Source organism: Miscanthus floridulus, chromosome 1 (assembly GCF_019320115.1).
Source record: "Miscanthus floridulus cultivar M001 chromosome 1, ASM1932011v1, whole genome shotgun sequence".
Classification (NCBI taxonomy): domain Eukaryota; kingdom Viridiplantae; phylum Streptophyta; class Magnoliopsida; order Poales; family Poaceae; genus Miscanthus; species Miscanthus floridulus.
In genome coordinates, this window is record NC_089580.1 from 99,438,835 (window position 1) to 99,456,032 (window position 17,198).

The window sequence follows — 17,198 nt, forward strand, 5'->3', positions numbered from 1 at the left end:
TAAATTGAGACCGGACGGGAAGTCGATAGAGAAGCGACAAGACATGGAGGTCTTGGGTGTGGATTTATCCCCGTCTGTGTCGATTAAGGACCGTACCGTTGTTGGCGCTTCTGACAAGATTGAACACATGCCTCTCACTTAGCTGGCCGGATAACTCGTTCCGACCGTGAAGCCGAGTAATTCAACTCAGGCCAGGAACCGTTTTGTTGTGCGCTCCTTCTGGGGAACGATCAGACTGAGCCCAAGGGCAGGTTTGGCCTGAGCATCCTGGCATCTGGTGTTCTAGATTGTGCAGCGCAGTACAGACCTGCGAAATGTGTACCGAAGTTGTACCAAAGGTGACCTAAGACTATCATGGCTGGTAGATCTGGGTTTGTGTTGGGAATAAATTCCCAGCTGGTTGAAATCGATTTGAATTGCCGTCTCTCCCGGATAGTGAGAAACTTGGCTAGTCCCAACATCGTAGCAACTATATTATGAAACATGATGGTTCAGATGAATATGGAATTACAATACCTGCTATGGTTACTATTGTATGATTCTAAATGATATACCACATGTTTGGCACAGGATAGTTGCTAATCTAGAAATGGATAGTTATAATTAACCTGATAAAGGAAATCATAATTGTACAATTGGTAATTGCCTTTTACGCAAAATGTTGTCAAGTTACGTCCACTTATACAGCCTTGCATAATCCTTGGAGTCATTTTATTTCTGGTTCATGACGGGTAAGTCTAGCTAAGTACCTTCTCGTACTCAGGGTTTATTTTCCCATTGTTGCAGATGGCACTGTGTATCATGGTTATTGCAAGAGTTGCTTCTATCCTGCCGTGGATGAGGAGTAAGCCTTGGGCAGGCTTCTTTAGTAATTCCTATCTTTGCTTTTGTGGACCGTGATCTGGCTTGGCACTGTATCAAACTATGTTGGAAACTTTATCTTCAAACTTATTTGCTTCCGCTTTATTTATCAAACTCAGTTTGTAATAACTTTTTATTCGTACTCTGATGATGAAAAGTATCTGTGAACTTTATGTAATATGTGGCATGTATGTTGAATCCTGTACGATCTTGGTTGTTGTAAATCGTTTATCGAGACCCGTCGCGGTACTCGACGGACTACCGGGTTTATATGGGTTCAAGTATGACAGTGCGACCGCTTGCGGATTGCCATTGTACTTGTATTCTTATAAATTGGTCGGTTTTGCGACAACAGTGTTGGGGAACTTCCAAAGCACCTACCAATGCGAGAGGGACGCCATCGACTCAGAGGCTCCGAGCCTCCCCTACGTGAGGCTGAGAAAGAAGCTCTTGCCGATGGCCTTGGATCAATAGCCTATCGTCACCTTCAACCCCTCATCCTCGACCCTTACGGACCTCATTGTTTGATCTTGAGAAGGTAGCCGATGACCCACGGTTATGTCAACATTTTATCTTTTATCCTTACGGCCCTCTACATCTTGCAAAGAACGTTTATTTATTACATGAATAAATTGTGACCTCTCAAGTACCTTATGAACAATCTCTCTGAGTTGCTCGGGGGCTAACCTTTATAGCTATTGTGTTCCTATCTAGCAAGTTCATATGTTATACTAATTTATCAACATGCTCGTGGGCTACAATGATAACCATGCGTGCCACCTACTTTTACTCTCTCAACTGATCAATATCTCATAGGCCTTGAAATGGTATAATTGTCTTAACAAGACCTTGCATGGACTCGACCAAAGTGTTTCATTTTAACCAAATAATCCCCAGGCAGTTGGTCCAAAGCTTAAGCCAGCATCAAAAACTAAAGATAGTGAAAGATAGAGCATAAAAAGTCAGGTGTGGCACATTACATGATGGCCTCAAGCGCTGCCCAAATCCTCTTATGAATCAGGCATACTACCCTGCACTATCATGGAGAGATCCACATCACAAATGATGGCCTCGGATGGCTCTCTAGCATGTTGCTGAATCTACCTATATAGTAAGGGATCTGTGTTAGCAGGTTTCCCTCTGATAGAGCCGATGTGTCAAGTGAGTGTAGATTGTCTTGATAATCAATAGTGCCATGTGCGCTCTAGTGGATAAGCCATACTAGGCAACTTCCTCTAGGAGCCTTGAGATCGCCCTTAGCTAGGAAGCCACCTTTGATGCAGAGGCAAGCCCTCCTGGCTAAGCATAGGCCACTAGGTAGGCAGCGTGGCTAGCCACACCTACACTCTGAAGCTCGCCTTCAAGGGATGCCACCTGAGACATGTACTTCTCCTCCATGGCCAAAAGGGTCTCTATGTGTAGCCGCTCAGCTTTAGCAGCCATAGCCTCTAGGTTTGCATAATGGGACTTACACTCAGCAACCTCATCCTTAAGGCACCTCACCTTAGCCAACTCCACTATGAACATAGTGTATCAGTCCAAAATCTGCATACAATTGTGAAACAATTCATTGCCAAAAACAAGACACACCTTGGATCTGCGTTCAGAGCTTCTCCATCTCTTCTTGAGCAAGTGCTCGCTTCTGCCTCTCCCTCTAATATGCGGAGCCAGAGACATGGAAAGCAGCCTTCTCTCGAGACAACCTGACAATAGCCTCGGCAGCAGCTGAAGAGGTAATAAAGGTTTTACAAGCCTCACCAAACATTAAGGAGGAAGGTCTTGGCGGAAACCCTACCTTAGGTCTCATCCTGATGGCACTTCAGGGCCACCACCTCCCTCCCTAGCTCGGCTATCCATGACTTTGCTTCATCGCCTGAACGAGAGAACCTCTCCCAAATAAACGCGGACTGGGCCAATGAACTCTTTTGAAGATAATACAAGAACAAGATGACATAATTCTTAGCTTCATTCAGAATGAATCAACCAAAGAAACAGGGGCTAGACACATTGGGTCCACTGCGTGGCCCTGAGTATAAACCAAGGGCACCTGACACTCGAGGGCTAGGGCACCTGACATGGATCATACCTCCAAGGTAGCACTAAGGGAATCCCCAGGTATGATGCACTTGGCCTTTATGGCGTTGGCCAGGGCTCACAGCGCAACGAATAGACTATCCGCGTGTTTTGCCATCCTATCTAGCTCTCCAAAACCAGAGATGAGACGACGCCGCTCTTTGACATCATCGAACAAGCTCTCACCTTTAGTGTTGAAAGCTTGCAGCGACGGACGTCCCCCTCCTCATTCGGCCCGACACCTAAGAGGGACTAGGCGGGCGTCATCCACCTATAGGGAGAGTCAACCCACAGCAACACCTTCATGAGGCCATCTACTGGAATAACTTCTTAGGCTGGCTCTGATATGCCAAGCTCACAAACTAGCTCAATGATAGGCTCATTCCCTTGGGCACCCAGACTAGGGACCCAAGTAGGTCCACCCTATGCAGGTCCTGCCTAGATCACCAGAGAAACATCTTACCGAGCATCCTCCAAAGCTGGCGCGCCTATGTCAAAACTAGATATGAAGTCATTAAGGGTACGAGCGACCCAAATCCTCTCTAAAATACTGAAGTCCTCACTCTCGTTCGGGTGAACTCCTTTAGCTACGGTCTCGCTAGCACTGTTTAGCATTACTGCTTTAGGCAACCTCTTGGTTGACAATGTATTCGACCAAGAACTATGCCCAAACAACAAGCATCAGGAACCCATCACCTAACAAGATCGTGAGATATAGGAATTGAACATACATGTTCTAATCACTAGGAACATCCAACAGCATAGGTTTCTACAACTGCCTGCGTGAGGTTCTAGAACCATGCTCAAAGGGGACATACTCCATGTTCGGGCCAAAGCTGCCGACGATCGAGACCATCCTAGCTAACGGCATGTCATTGGAGGGTCTGGGTGACCCTAGAGCCCTCGGCACTACGAACAACTCACGGTAAGCCGAATTCATAAAAACCAAGGCCAAGACTAGCCAAGAGAAACCGACATACCTGGCACTACCGATGCCTATGCTTGGCATTGCCTCTTCTTCTTCTCGGGGGCTTCATACCCCTCATTGGTGCTTGTAGACTCTGTCATAGCCCTACGCCTCCTCACCTATACACCTAAACTCAACACGTTGTGACCGATATGGCTTGGGCGAGGAGCAGGGATGATGGCACTCAACTCCTCTCAAATTGTGGACATCTCATCATTACCAATGGATGCATCCACACCATCGGTCCTTTGCTCTTAGACCTTGTCCAATGGGGCCCTGGAGTAGTACTTCTGGTGATCCTGCAAAATGGAGCAAGTTACACAAGGAAATCAGAGTGGGTCCTGAACTAGTCACCAAACAACTAACACCTTACCGAGTTCTCATCATCTCTTAGCTTCGAGCTCAGAGGCTCCACCAGATAGTATTTGCCTGTGTGTTGGGATTTTGGACCTGGCACCTTGTTGGTAACAACTAGCACCTGAAGTGTGGTCATCGACTCGATGGACTCCTCTAATAGAATGACAGCGTTGGGAGAGTCGCACATCAGGGATGCCCATTCCCTTAGGGGCTGGATCCACCTCCAAAAAAAGGCCACTAGGGAAACCTGATCAGTAACCCCTCTCCTCCGGTGATAATCCTGCAGGTCACTCTTGAGTTTGTCCGCTTCTTCCTGCTCAGACTCAGGAACTTTCTCTTTCTCTGTCAATAGTAGAGGAGGTGGGAGCATGTGGGGCAAGGCCAGGGCTAAGCAGTCATAAACATAAAACTACTTCTTCATCCAATTCGGGACATTGGAAAGCAGATCGATGTGAAAGAAGGGAGATTTGTTGGCTGCCTTGAATCACTATGCCTTCTCTAACCATGAAATGACATTTTTCCCAATTAAGGGCTAAGCGCTTTGCTTCACATCTTTGCAAAACTTGTCTAAATTTTTGAGACAATCATCAAAAGTTTTTCCATAAATAGAGAAGTCATCCATAAAAACTTCCATGATTTATTCAATCATATCAGAAAATATAGACATCATGCATCTTTGGAAAGAAGCTAGAGCATTACATAGTCCAAAAGACATTCTATGGTAAGCATAAGTTCCATATGGACATGTAAAAGTGGTTTTGCTTTGGTCATCTAGATGGATCAGTATCTGGTGATAACCTAAATACCTAACAAGGAAATAGAAGCAAGAGTGATTTGCCAGTTGCTCCAACATTTCATTAGTGAAGGGCAACAAAAAATTATATTTCTTTGTTGCCTTGTTATGTTTTCAGTAATCAATGCACATCTGCCATCTAGTGACGGTTCTTTGGGGGATTAATTCATTCTTTTCATTTTTAACAACAATCATGCCTCCCTTTTCTGGCACAACTTGGATAGGGCTTACCCACTCACTATACGAGACAGGATAGATGATCCTAGCATGCAAGAGTTTTAAAACCTCTTTCTTAAAAACCTCCCTCATTGCATTATTAAGCATACGTTGTTGCTCCCTAGAAGGTATAGAATCGGGGTCTGTACACTACAAGATTTTTGGTCTACTGCAACGCCGAAGAATTGCAACGTAGAAAATTTGGTTGCCAGAGATTGTTGTATTACAACCATTCTAAAAAATGGTAGCGATACATGCCTTTAATACAACGGTTTTCAAGATGTTGCAAAGCTCTGTTGCATTTGGTGGACGATATTGCAATGGTGAAAAATGGTTGCAATAGACTTGATTTTGGTTGCAATTGTGTGGTAGTACTGCAACTACATTTACGTTAGTTGCATTTGGTTTTGACTATTGCTACGGTTTTTTTGTGTTGCATAAAATTTGACAAGCGTTGCAAATGCTAGATACTTAATGCAACGAGAACTCTTGGAGGCGAAGCAAAAGTGGGGGTCAATTGCAACCTTTTTTGGCAGTTGCAATATACTTTGATATTGTTGCAAGTGCTAAATTTTATTGCAACGAAATCTATGGGGTCGAAGCGAAAATTGTGTTCAAGTGCAACGCTTATTTTTGGTTGCAATATACTTTGATAATTGCAACGAATTTAAAACTTAAAAAAAGTATTGAAAGAAAAGAATTGGGGAAGCATATATTAAAATTAAAAAGTGCTCCCCACAGGATTCGAACCATGGAGCTCTGGTTCAGATAAAACCTTCTACACCACTGCGCTATGTAGGTGTGTTCGTTGTAACTCAGGTTTTAATTTATTTGATATGATTGAAGACCTTATGAGTTATAAAATGCCCCAACCCTGGCCCCATCTCGGCATCTCCGTCCTTATGCCTGGTGTCTGAAACTTTCTGTTAAGTAGTAGTTGCTGTTAAGTACTTGATGTTAAGTATGCGTGGATGTTAATTAGTACTTGAAGTTGTACCGGGGTGGTTGGTCACTTTGTTAGCGATAGTAAATGCCTGACCGTGCACCATCGGTCACATGGTGACCACGCTAATGAACCTTTCCTTGTCCAAACATTTGCCGACCGGTGATTACTCTTGGGCAATCGTGATTTTTATTTCAAAACTTTCCACTTACCTCTTTATTTCAAATACTTAAAACATTTATCTCAAGAGGTATTCATTAGCATAACGAACATTAAGGTTCCATGCAACGGTTCAAACTTAACCATGTCATCAGTTCAAAAGAAAAAAATAATAAAGTGCGACATATGCATATGAAGGACAATTGACCCTTCCCACCAAACAGTGCAACAAAAAAAATTGTCTTCAAGCAAAGAAATCATCTTCTATATTTTCTTCCATGACTGGTGCAATAACCCCATCATCAATGTAGGTGTCATCGTCGTCAGAATCATCATCACCAATATAGTCATCAATAGGTTCGGGAATTGCTTCGCTACGCACTTGATTAATAATGGCGGCAGAACCAGTTGTGCCTGCCCTATCTTGTCTTGACCAGTTTAAGAATTCCTGACCTTGGCCTGATTCATTCATTTCTTGGATTCCCACATCAAGTGCATCGGCATCATTTCCTGTGTCTGGCATGGAAAACAAATTTCTTGGTCTCACCAAAACAACAGTAGACCATCTCGGCTTGTTCACGATAGGGACATAAAACACCAGTTCAGCGTTTGAAGCAAGAATGTAAGGTTCATCTGAATATCTGAACATGGAAGTAGCAATGTCGATAATACCAAATTTGTCCCTAGTGTACCCTCTGCTTCTGCTGGTACTGGTAGCCGGCACATCATACCAATCACACTGAAATAATATAACTTCTTTTTCTTGTGGGAATTCCAGTGAGATTATATTTCTAATGACTCCATACCAGGTCATGTTGCCTGTACTATCATCACCCTTCACAAGGACACCAGAATTTTGTGTCACGAGACTTTTCTCTATGGCAGCTGTCCGAAATAGCCAATTATTGATGTGCACTCTATTCAACACACGAGCTCGAGGGTCAGGTCCTTGAGAAAGGGCATGCATCAGTTTACTTGCTTCCCCTTTCTCATATAGTTTTGCTATCTGCAATTTAAAAATCAAGTTAGACATCTACCGGTTAATTACTACGTCGGTCTGACCATAAAGTTGAATTTAAAAATATAAAATAATACTACATACCTCGATTTCAAACCATCTTACAAAATGCTCCTTGTGTCGTTTTTTAATGTTAATTGAACTATCCCTTGTTAGTTGTGTCTTATGCTCCCTACATCAAAGTGCACCAAATTATTAGTTGATGCTACAAACACGCAGATAAAAAGATAAATTTAGTGGTAAAAATTGCGACTTACTCTACCCATTTCCTGGCTTCATCACAATTAGTAATTATGTAGTGCCTCATCTTTTGAAGTTCAACTTTCTCCAAATTCTTAAGCTTATTTCCTCTCCTCTTGTAATCAATTTCACTAAATATGCTTAGACCACTTGGAGGCTCATTCACAACTGTATTTTCATGACGATCAGCTCGACTCAGCTTGGTGTCGACGTCGAAGAATCGAGAGCAAAATGTAAGACACTCCTCAGCTATGTATGCCTCGGCTATTGATCCTTCTGGTTGTGCCTTGTTCCTGACATATCCTTTAGCAGTACGTAGATACCTCTCTACTGGATACATCCATCTGTAACACACGGGCCCTCCTAGTTTAGCCTCTTCAACTAGATGGACCGGTAAATGAATCATTATGTCAAAAAATGCAGGCGGGAAAACCATCTCAAGCTGACAAAGAGTCTCTTTAATTGAACTGTCTAGTTTGTCAAGATCTGCTGGCACCAACTCATTTGAACAAAGTGCACTGAAGAACCTACTGAGCTCAATCAATGGCCTGGCAACATCTTCTGGCAAAATCCTTCTAATGACTAAGGGCAATAGTTTTTGTAGAATAATATGGTAGTCATGAGTTTTGAGTCCAGACACCTTACATGTTTTATCATCAACACATCTCTTTAAATTGGAGCAGAACCCATCAGGCATCTTCACTCCTTGAAGAAATTGGCATAAAATCCTCTTGTCATCCTTGTCTAGAGAGTACAACGCTGCTGGCAAGGTGTACGTGTCATCATCAATCACAGGATGCTGATCTTGCCTGATCCCAAGATGTTCCATGTCAAGGCGGGCATTCTCGCTATCCTTACATTTCCCTTCAATTTCAAGCAAAGTCCCTAATATGCTCTCGCATATGTTTTTCTCAATATGCATCACGTCCAAATTATGCCTTATGATCAAAGAAGACCAGTAGGGGAGCTCAAAAAAAATACTCTTCTTCCTCCAATTGTGCCATCTTGCGTCTTCATCACGCTTCCTCTTTTTTGATATGTCCTTTCCAAATCCCGTTGGATGAAAAGTTGCATATTGGTCTAATACATCTTGACCAGACAGTGGAACTGGAGCCTCTCTGGTTTCCTCTTCATTGTTGAAGCTCATCTTGTTCATGCGCCATGGATGGTCTAAGGGCAAAAACCGACGATGTCCCATGTAGCAGAACTTCTTCCCATGTTTCAACCACAAATAATCTGTATCCTTGTGACAGTAAGGACATGCAAATTTTCCTTTTGTGCTCCAACCAGAAAGCATCGCATATGCAGGGAAGTCATTGATTGTCCAAAGTAGCATAGCACGGAGTGTAAAGTTTTCCTTTGCCTTTACATCCCTACAATTAACACCAGTATTCCACAGCGCCTTCAACTCATCAATGAGGGGCCTCAAGTAAACATCAATATTCATTCTAGGAGTTTTCTTGCCAGGTATCAACATCAACATGATCCAATAAGATTGTTTCTCATACAACCAAGGAGGCAAATTGTAAGGTATTAGGATAACAGGCCAACAACTGTAAGTAACATTTTGCATACCAAATGGGTTGAAGCCATCAGAAGCAAGACCCAGTCGGACGTTACGAGCTTCTTTAAATCGTGGAAACATATTGTCCACGTGCTTCCATGCCCTGGAGTCAGCAGGATGACGTAGTTTGCCATCATCTATTCTTCCTTCCTCATGCCAACGCATTTCTGATGACGTGCTCTCTGACATGTACAATCTGCGTAGCCGAGGTGTGAGAGGGAAGTACCGAAGGATTTTGACTGGGACACGATGATGTTTCTTATCATGACCATCGTTCACATGGCCATCACCACGGTCATCTGTTTTCCACCTAGATGCTTTACATTTGGGGCATATATCCAGCTTCTCATATTCCTTCCAAAATAACACACAATGATTCTCACATGCATCTATCTTGATATAGTCCAAGCCTAGATCGCGAACCACCCTTTGCACTTTCTCCATTGTGTTTGGGACACAATGACCTTTAGGGAGAAACTTTGAGATCAGAAAGAGTACCCCCTCCAATGCTTTGTTACTTATCCCATACATGCACTTAACCTGGAAAAGTTCCACAATAAAAGATATCTTTGTACCATCTTCGCAACCTGGATATAATTCCTTTTTTGCCTCCTGTAGTAACTTGAAGAAGACCTTGGCTTGCTCGTTCGGCTCGTCTTCATCACCGATCTCTCCTCGTATTTCACCTCTGATTAGGGATTTAATCAAATTACTGGCCTCATCATCTTCACTCGGTGCGCCGCCTTCTTCATTGTCTACTCCAGAATCATGTGGTGCACCTTCATCATCGTTCTGTACTTGTACATCTGCTGCTGCTGGGTCGTCATTGTGTACTTGTACATCACTAGGTCCTGCATCTTCATTGTGAAAAACCACATCAGCTGAACCTTCCCCTTCCATTATAAAACTTTCAGCAAACCCTGTTGAAAGGACATGAATCTAAAGCACAGCCCGTGTTCTGTGTGACATGCATAGACATTTATGGCACGGACATGCTGCAGTTCCACCCCTCGAAGTGCCACTATATGTGCTGTCCAAAAACTGCATGAATTTGTTCTGCCACTCGGTTGAAGAACGAGGCAAGCGCATCCAACTCCTATCATCGCCTGACATCTGCGTGATGAAGATGAACGATGATCACCAATTTAGCCAGCGTATTTACATACATAATTGAACTATATATGTGCAGCCCATAGTGATCTCGTACCTTTCGCCGCGAGGACGGCTTGTCTGATTGATCGATCGACGTGGAAATCAGGGCAGAAATCAGCTATACTCTACCTAAATTAATCACATTACAGCACAATTAGCGAGCTATATGGTAATACAAATTAGACATCGGAGGCTGGGAGCTTTTGATTCTCATACCTTCAAAACTGATTCTGTGATCCACGGGTTGCACCTCTATGGAGGTCCGAAGGGCAGTGGAGCGGAGGTCGGAGGAGTCCAGATGCCGAGTAGTGGCGGCGGTCGCCCTCACCCCCGTGCGCAGCGCCCCCTGAGGATCGCGACTCCACCCTCGTTCACAGCGCCCCCTGAATCACCCTCGTGCGCAGCGCCCCCTGAGGATCCCCTGAAGAAGCGAGTCAGGCAGGGACGGACGGGGTGGGCTGTGGGCAAGCGGCCATGCCCTGCGTCCGAGCCGCACGTATACCTGAAGTATTCTCCTATGTACTGCGGACCGTCCGTGGAGTTCAGAGGACCGTCCGCTACAAGTGGCGGACCGTCCAGATCGTTTGGCGGACCATCCGGTGGGTTGGTAGGCAGCGCATCAGAAAATTTTGGCTAAGTCCACCACACGCATCACGATTCATTAGATCGGAGAAGCATGCATGCAGCTCGATCGGCATAAGATGGATATATAAAATTTTGGCTAAGTCCCTAAATTTACCATGAGATGGACATGCTGAAATTTGTTAAGCCTGGATTTTTACCATGACTTGGACATTGTCAAATTTGATTTTTACCGTGGGACAGACATATGCAAAAATGGCTAAGTCTGAATTTTTGCTATGACTTAGCCATTTTTGCATATGTCTGTCCCACGGTAAAAATCAAATTTGACAATATCCAAGCCATGGTAAAAATCCAGACTTAACAAATTTTAGCATGTCCATCTCATGGTAAATTTAGGGACTTAGCCAAAATTATATATATATATATATCCATCTCACGGTAAATTTTTATATATACTATCACTTATTTGTAATGAAGTCAAATGTGGGTGCAACTTAACTTCATCATGCCACTCAATATGCTACACTTTATGGGTTTATCTACCAATTTATCAATGCATATCATTTATACTCAATTCCATGCCCTACATATATACCATTCACGTGGTTCACTTATGCAGAAATCCTTCCCACACTTGGCATGAGTGAGAATTAGGGAGAACAAAAGAAACTTATATTACTTTGGAAGTTTGAGTCATCTGGGACTGAGTGGCACCAAGAAAGCAATGTTGGCTTCCAGCAGCGTTTCATAGAAGTTTGGGTGTCTACTCTTGGCGGACGGTCCGTGACGAAAAACTCTTGCGCCCTTTTATTTCGCGACTTCCTCATCTACCACGTCGCCGCCTTTTATTTCGCGACTTCCCGTTTCCTCCCCCCACGCCGCCCCCTTTTATTTCGCGACTTCCTCATCTACCACGTCGCCGCCTCCACACGGTTAGGGTTTTTGGATTCCACCAAAGAGAAGTCGAACATGACGACAACTCCAACGAGTGGAACACCTCCGTCCTCGACGTCGATGCGCACACCTGCAGGAGCGGGGATGCCAACAACTCCAGCGGTGGTGGCGGCGGCGGCGACGCCGGCAAGTTCATCCAGACCCAACGCCACCATGTCCCTTTTTGGGGCAACACGTTCGTCCGGGATGCCAACAACTCCGGCAGCGGCGCCGGCAAGTTCATACAGACCCAACGCCACCATGTCCCTTTTTGGGGCAACACGTTCATCCGGGTCGACAGCAGCACTTGGTGATCAACAAGAGAGCTCCCTGCCAATCAATGAGACCAATGATAGGTAACACATATTTTTGGATTCAACATCTCGGGTTTAGAGTTTTAGATATATAATCTTGAAAATGTTCTGGGAAAAATGTAGCCTAAGAGCATCGACGCTGCAGGGACATGCAGGAAGCAGTGCGCCATGGGGATAATGTAGATCGAATGCCTGGGATTAATGATATGTAGGGATTAATGAGTTTGGTCTCTGTCCATACACATAGTATACATATTTCTAATTTAGAATGGGACTGTAAGCATTTCCTATCAATTAAGCTAAGAAGAACAAGTGTGCAATATTTAGTGTTTCCTAGTATAAATATTTTTTTGGTTTACTTTAATTACTTTCTCTGTCTGTACATATAGTTCAAATAAGTGGCACTAAGTTTTAATTACTTTCTCTGTCTGTACACATACTATATGTACACTGGTTTCCTTTTAAGTATATTGTTGTATCATCACTAGTGCTTAAGTTTGATACTATTGTAATATTTGGCAGCTCGGATCAAACATGGACTCTCTATTTCACTTGCGAGGGATTGCCGGGGGGGCAAGAGTCTTCTACTATTAGAATCACTAGGGCTGATCTCACCCTGAGTAACTTGCTTGCAATCAAATTACAATTGGGGTATAGGGTAAGGGACTATTTGTACTACAAGAGGAGATGTGGTAATGCAGCAACATTACACGAAATCGAAGAAGTCAATGCAGATGCTATGATAGCATGTAATGAGGAGGTAAGACAGGTCAGACTATTGCTGTCCAAGGAACAAAAAATAGACCAGAATGTGAACATAACACCCTTGAAAGTACCTGGAAGGAGACCCATTAGGGAAGAGAATATAGATGAAGATGAGGAGTCAATTGATGCTTACAAGGAATGGTTGCTCGTCATGCATAAGGAAAACCGATTCACGGGTAAGTGTTATGTTGGACTCCTATATATTTCAAAATTGTTGTATTATTTTATATTGGAGAAGCCTTTGTACTAATATTAGCTTGGCTGACCCAGATTTGAAAGATATCGACAGGGATGACACCACCAAAACTTACAAAGAATGGTTAAGGGTGCAAGGACAACTGAATGATATTAGTAATATAACATCTGTCCCTACATGTCTATTGTTAATATTCCTTCACAAACATATCATATCTTACACAAGTGACCAATATTTTCTGCAGTGGCATATGTGGACAGTAATCATCATACAGATGTAGTACTTTCAAGTGAAGATACCAACCCCACACCGCCAGTAAACAGACCATCTCATGCTCGGTGTTTCATTCCACAGGGAGAGGGAACTAGTAAGTAATGAATATTTTCAATTTATTGTGAGGTTCAGTTAATTTTAAACTATGTCAATAGTTTTTTAAGTGTTTTGCTTTGTATATAATTGTTTTTCATGGACAAGACTCCAAAAAGAGGAAGCCAAGAGGTAACTTGAAAGGATGGACAGCAACAAACAAGAGAACCAGGGAGGCGTCTCAGAAGCTTAGCATCCAGTTCTCTAGGCTTGGAGGACCTGTAGGTTCAAACAAACGAATATTTGTTGATGAAATAACACTGTTCACGAGGAAAAGAGCACCTCTCATCGGAGTAAGAACATGGAGAGATATCCATGTGGATGTCAAAATTGCAATAGCAAACGATGTGCTGGTAAGCTTCTGTTATCCATGTGGATGTCAAAATTTCAATACCAATTTATTGTTTAAGAAGTAATTTATTTAGGCTTTACCTTGAGCAGGCTAAGTGGGACCTTGAGGATAACGAGGCGAACAGAATCAAGATATGGACGGTGGCTAATGACCGTTACAAAGGATGGCGATCTACATTTAGTGCTACCTACAAGGCGTACACCACCTATGAAGAGAGAATGAGACATAGGCCAGAAGAATTAGACATTGTTGAGTGGCACTATCTGGTGTCGTATTTTGGCACCGAAGAATTCCAGGTTTGTTCCCAATTTTTAAAAAAACTTGCCAATTCCACTTCTGACGTCAAGGTTTATGTTTTGCGCACTGTTGATTTTATAAAAATCAAATCATTGCTGGTTCTGTGCAGAGGATTAGCAATAAGAATTCTCAGAATCGGCACAATCGACAGATACACCATGTTACAGGATCAAAGGGTTTTTCTCAATTGAGCTATGAGAAGGTAAAAAATTCTGTCACAAGGTTTTCCTTCAGGCATTTTTTTATGGTTTGTGCTTGTGCCCCCCGAATGACAATGACATGATATTGTTATAACCTATATAGTCTTTGTATTTGATAGAGATATTTAGCCCACTGCCCACTACAAAAAAATATATTTTGCATCCTTGTATACAGAAAGCTGAAAAGTACTAAAACTAATGTGTGCCAACAAAAAGAAGAACTTGGATTCCTGTTCTTTTTCAATAGCAATAAATATTTCTGTTATCTTCTGTTTTTAAATTCGTGGTGGATATCTTCCTGATCTTTACAGTTTATAAAAGCTTCTACATTTCACTAGATTATGAAATATGGCTAATTTTTTTACATTCTTGCCTAATTAGAGGGACCAACTAACTGGTGAAGAGCCAAATGATATGGAGCTTTTTATGATGACCCACCAACAAAATGGACAATGGACAAGCGAGGAATCTAGGGAAGTCTATGTGAGTATTAAGCAGTTTTTACAACCCTTATTAAGTGATGCAACTGTCCTCGCTTAGAATTAAAGTTTTAATTAACTAAATGTCTTTGCTTTGTTAGGACAATGCAACCAGGAAGATTATGGAGCTGGAGTCAAGGCCTGACGCAAATGTCGTCTCAGACTTGGAGCAGAACCAGATTTTCCAATCAACCTACAAGGAAATGAGAAAAATCAAATCAAACAAGATGCATGCTAATGGTTACCTTGCAAGGTACCCAACTAGAAAGGAGCTACTATCGGAGGACTACCAGCGCAAACTGCAACAGGAGGAAGCCCTCATTGAATCGTTTGGACAGCTGCAAGATAGACTAGAAGCTCAAGAAGTTGAAAGGGAAGCCGAGAGGCAAGAACATAGGCGTCAGCTTGAACAGATGAACAAGGAAAGGGAGGCTGATAGAGAAGCACTTAGGCAAGCTATGTTAATGTTGCAAGCAGCCCAACAGCAAGCTTCAGTACAAAAGGTAATATTAACAACATCTATGTTCTCATAGTTTATTGAACTGAAAATCATGATCTTGAACCCAATTCGAAATGCAGGCTAGCACAATTGTGGAGCCAACTGAAAATGTTGCTGCTGCTGCAACAATTGAGGGGACACAAAATGTAACAACTATAATGGGAGAACACATGATGCATAGTCAGCAGGTAGTTTGATGATAATTGAAGAATGTTTAATTGTAACATGCATGTCATATTCTTGTCAAGGGGTGTAATTTTTACCACCAACCATTTATTTTCAGGTTACCCAAGAAACCAGCCAGCCAGAACAACAACCCCCTTCTTCCACAGCTGAAGAACGTCTCACTAGAGGGCGCATGACTAGAAGTAATTTGGCAGCGAATTCGGGTGCTGTTTATACTACAGCAAAGCAACTGAAGGAAACTGCGGCTAGGAAAAGATCTGCATTGTCCAAAAAGAATACACAGGTACTATGTGAAACCTTTTATCTCTCTTTGCATTAAAAAGGAACATATAGTCCTTTTGGAGAAGTACATAGCTATTCTTTTGTTCTGCTCCTAAATATGGTCCGGGCTTAGTTTCCTCTTGCTGATTAGAAATATATATGGATGTGTTTGTGCTCATAAAATGTCTTGGGAGGCAGCTGCATGTATGTTTATATTTGCTTTACGCTTCAAAGTTCATGGTTGATAGTACTGCAGCTCACAGAACTCTAGTACTGCAGCTTGTGTTTTGCTTCAGTGTTCAATTAGCTTTGCCACCACTAGTCTCAGTTTAACTAATGCATGTCAATGATTTTTTTAGGAGGAATCTTGAGTTTGAGAAGGAGCATGCGAATGGTGGGATGATGGCCAACATACATATCAAGGGAACCTTCGTTGCTACAGTAGACATTAGTCTTTTGATTCGAATGAGTTCAAACAGTTGTCTGTGCTTAACACATTATTATGTGTTAAGCTATCTACTTGTGTTCTCATTTAGTTTGACACTCGGTGTGTTTTGTTAAAGATTTTGTATGAACAAATTATATTTTGTTTTAATGTATGTCGATGCTTCCTTCATTATGTATTTGTCGTTTTGCGATTATTAATTTAAGCTACCAAACAAAGTGTCGCAACATGAATTATTAATATATTAATCTGGCGTTGCAATATATGATGGCACATATAACAATCACATTTAGTCGTGGCAATAGGTACGATAATCGTGGCAATAGAGAAACTATCTCTTGCAACTACAAAAAGATGACGGTGGCAATAGAGGAATCTACCTATAGCAACCAGATAGTTAGTAACGTGGCAATAGATGACCTGTCTGTAGCAACCAACCTAAGTAACGTGGCAATAGCCTATGCCATCTATAGCAACCATTCAGAAACGTGGCAATATATGACCTCTCTGTAGCAACCAACCTAAAGAGATGTTGCAATAACCTAAGCCACCTATAGCAACCATTTAGGCGACGTGGCAATAGAGAACCTCTATTGCAATGCTTTCTCTGCGTAGCAACAACCACGATTGCAACACCTGTGTTGCGTTGCGCTTGCATTGTGTTGCTACACGACCAGCATGTCGCAATACGTATCGCTAGCAACGCCTAGTTCATTGCAATTGATACTATTACCACACCCATAGTGGTTGCAATTGCTTTTGTTACAACACTCACCAGGTGTTGCAAAAGCATCAAAAGTGTTGCAATAGAGGGGTTGTGTGTCGCAACTAAAATGTAACCCATTGCATTATGCTATTGCTACCCTTACAAGTGCAACGACATTTAACCAAAAAAAATTGGTAGCAAAATTACTATGGCTACCATTTTTGGGTCTTTTGCTACACTTTTTTGGCGTTGCAGTAGACCGAAAATCTTG

General features: G+C 42.5%; 1 protein-coding gene across 1 annotated transcript; it reads left to right on the forward strand.

Annotated features, from left to right (window-relative positions):
• Positions 1 to 12,122: 12,122 nt before the first annotated feature.
• Positions 12,123 to 15,155, forward strand: LOC136460700 (uncharacterized). Its single transcript, XM_066460302.1, has 9 exons — positions 12,123 to 12,217; positions 12,833 to 13,116; positions 13,381 to 13,503; positions 13,611 to 13,855; positions 13,944 to 14,150; positions 14,261 to 14,353; positions 14,733 to 14,834; positions 14,932 to 15,070; positions 15,139 to 15,155. The coding sequence occupies exons 1-9, from the start codon at positions 12,123 to 12,125 to the stop codon at positions 15,153 to 15,155; spliced, it is 1,305 nt and encodes a 434-aa protein (XP_066316399.1).
• The last annotated feature ends 2,043 nt before the right edge of the window (positions 15,156 to 17,198 follow it).

Excerpts from the sequence above, each read along its gene's own strand:
- LOC136460700 (XM_066460302.1), top strand. The coding sequence starts at position 12,123 with ATGTCCCTTTTTGGGGCAACACGTTCATCCGGGTCGACAGCAGCACTT. Across the intron at positions 14,151-14,260 it reads TTGGCACCGAAGAATTCCAG|AGGATTAGCAATAAGAATTC; the intron begins GTTTGTTCCCAA and ends GGTTCTGTGCAG. Across the intron at positions 14,354-14,732 it reads CTCAATTGAGCTATGAGAAG|AGGGACCAACTAACTGGTGA; the intron begins GTAAAAAATTCT and ends TTGCCTAATTAG.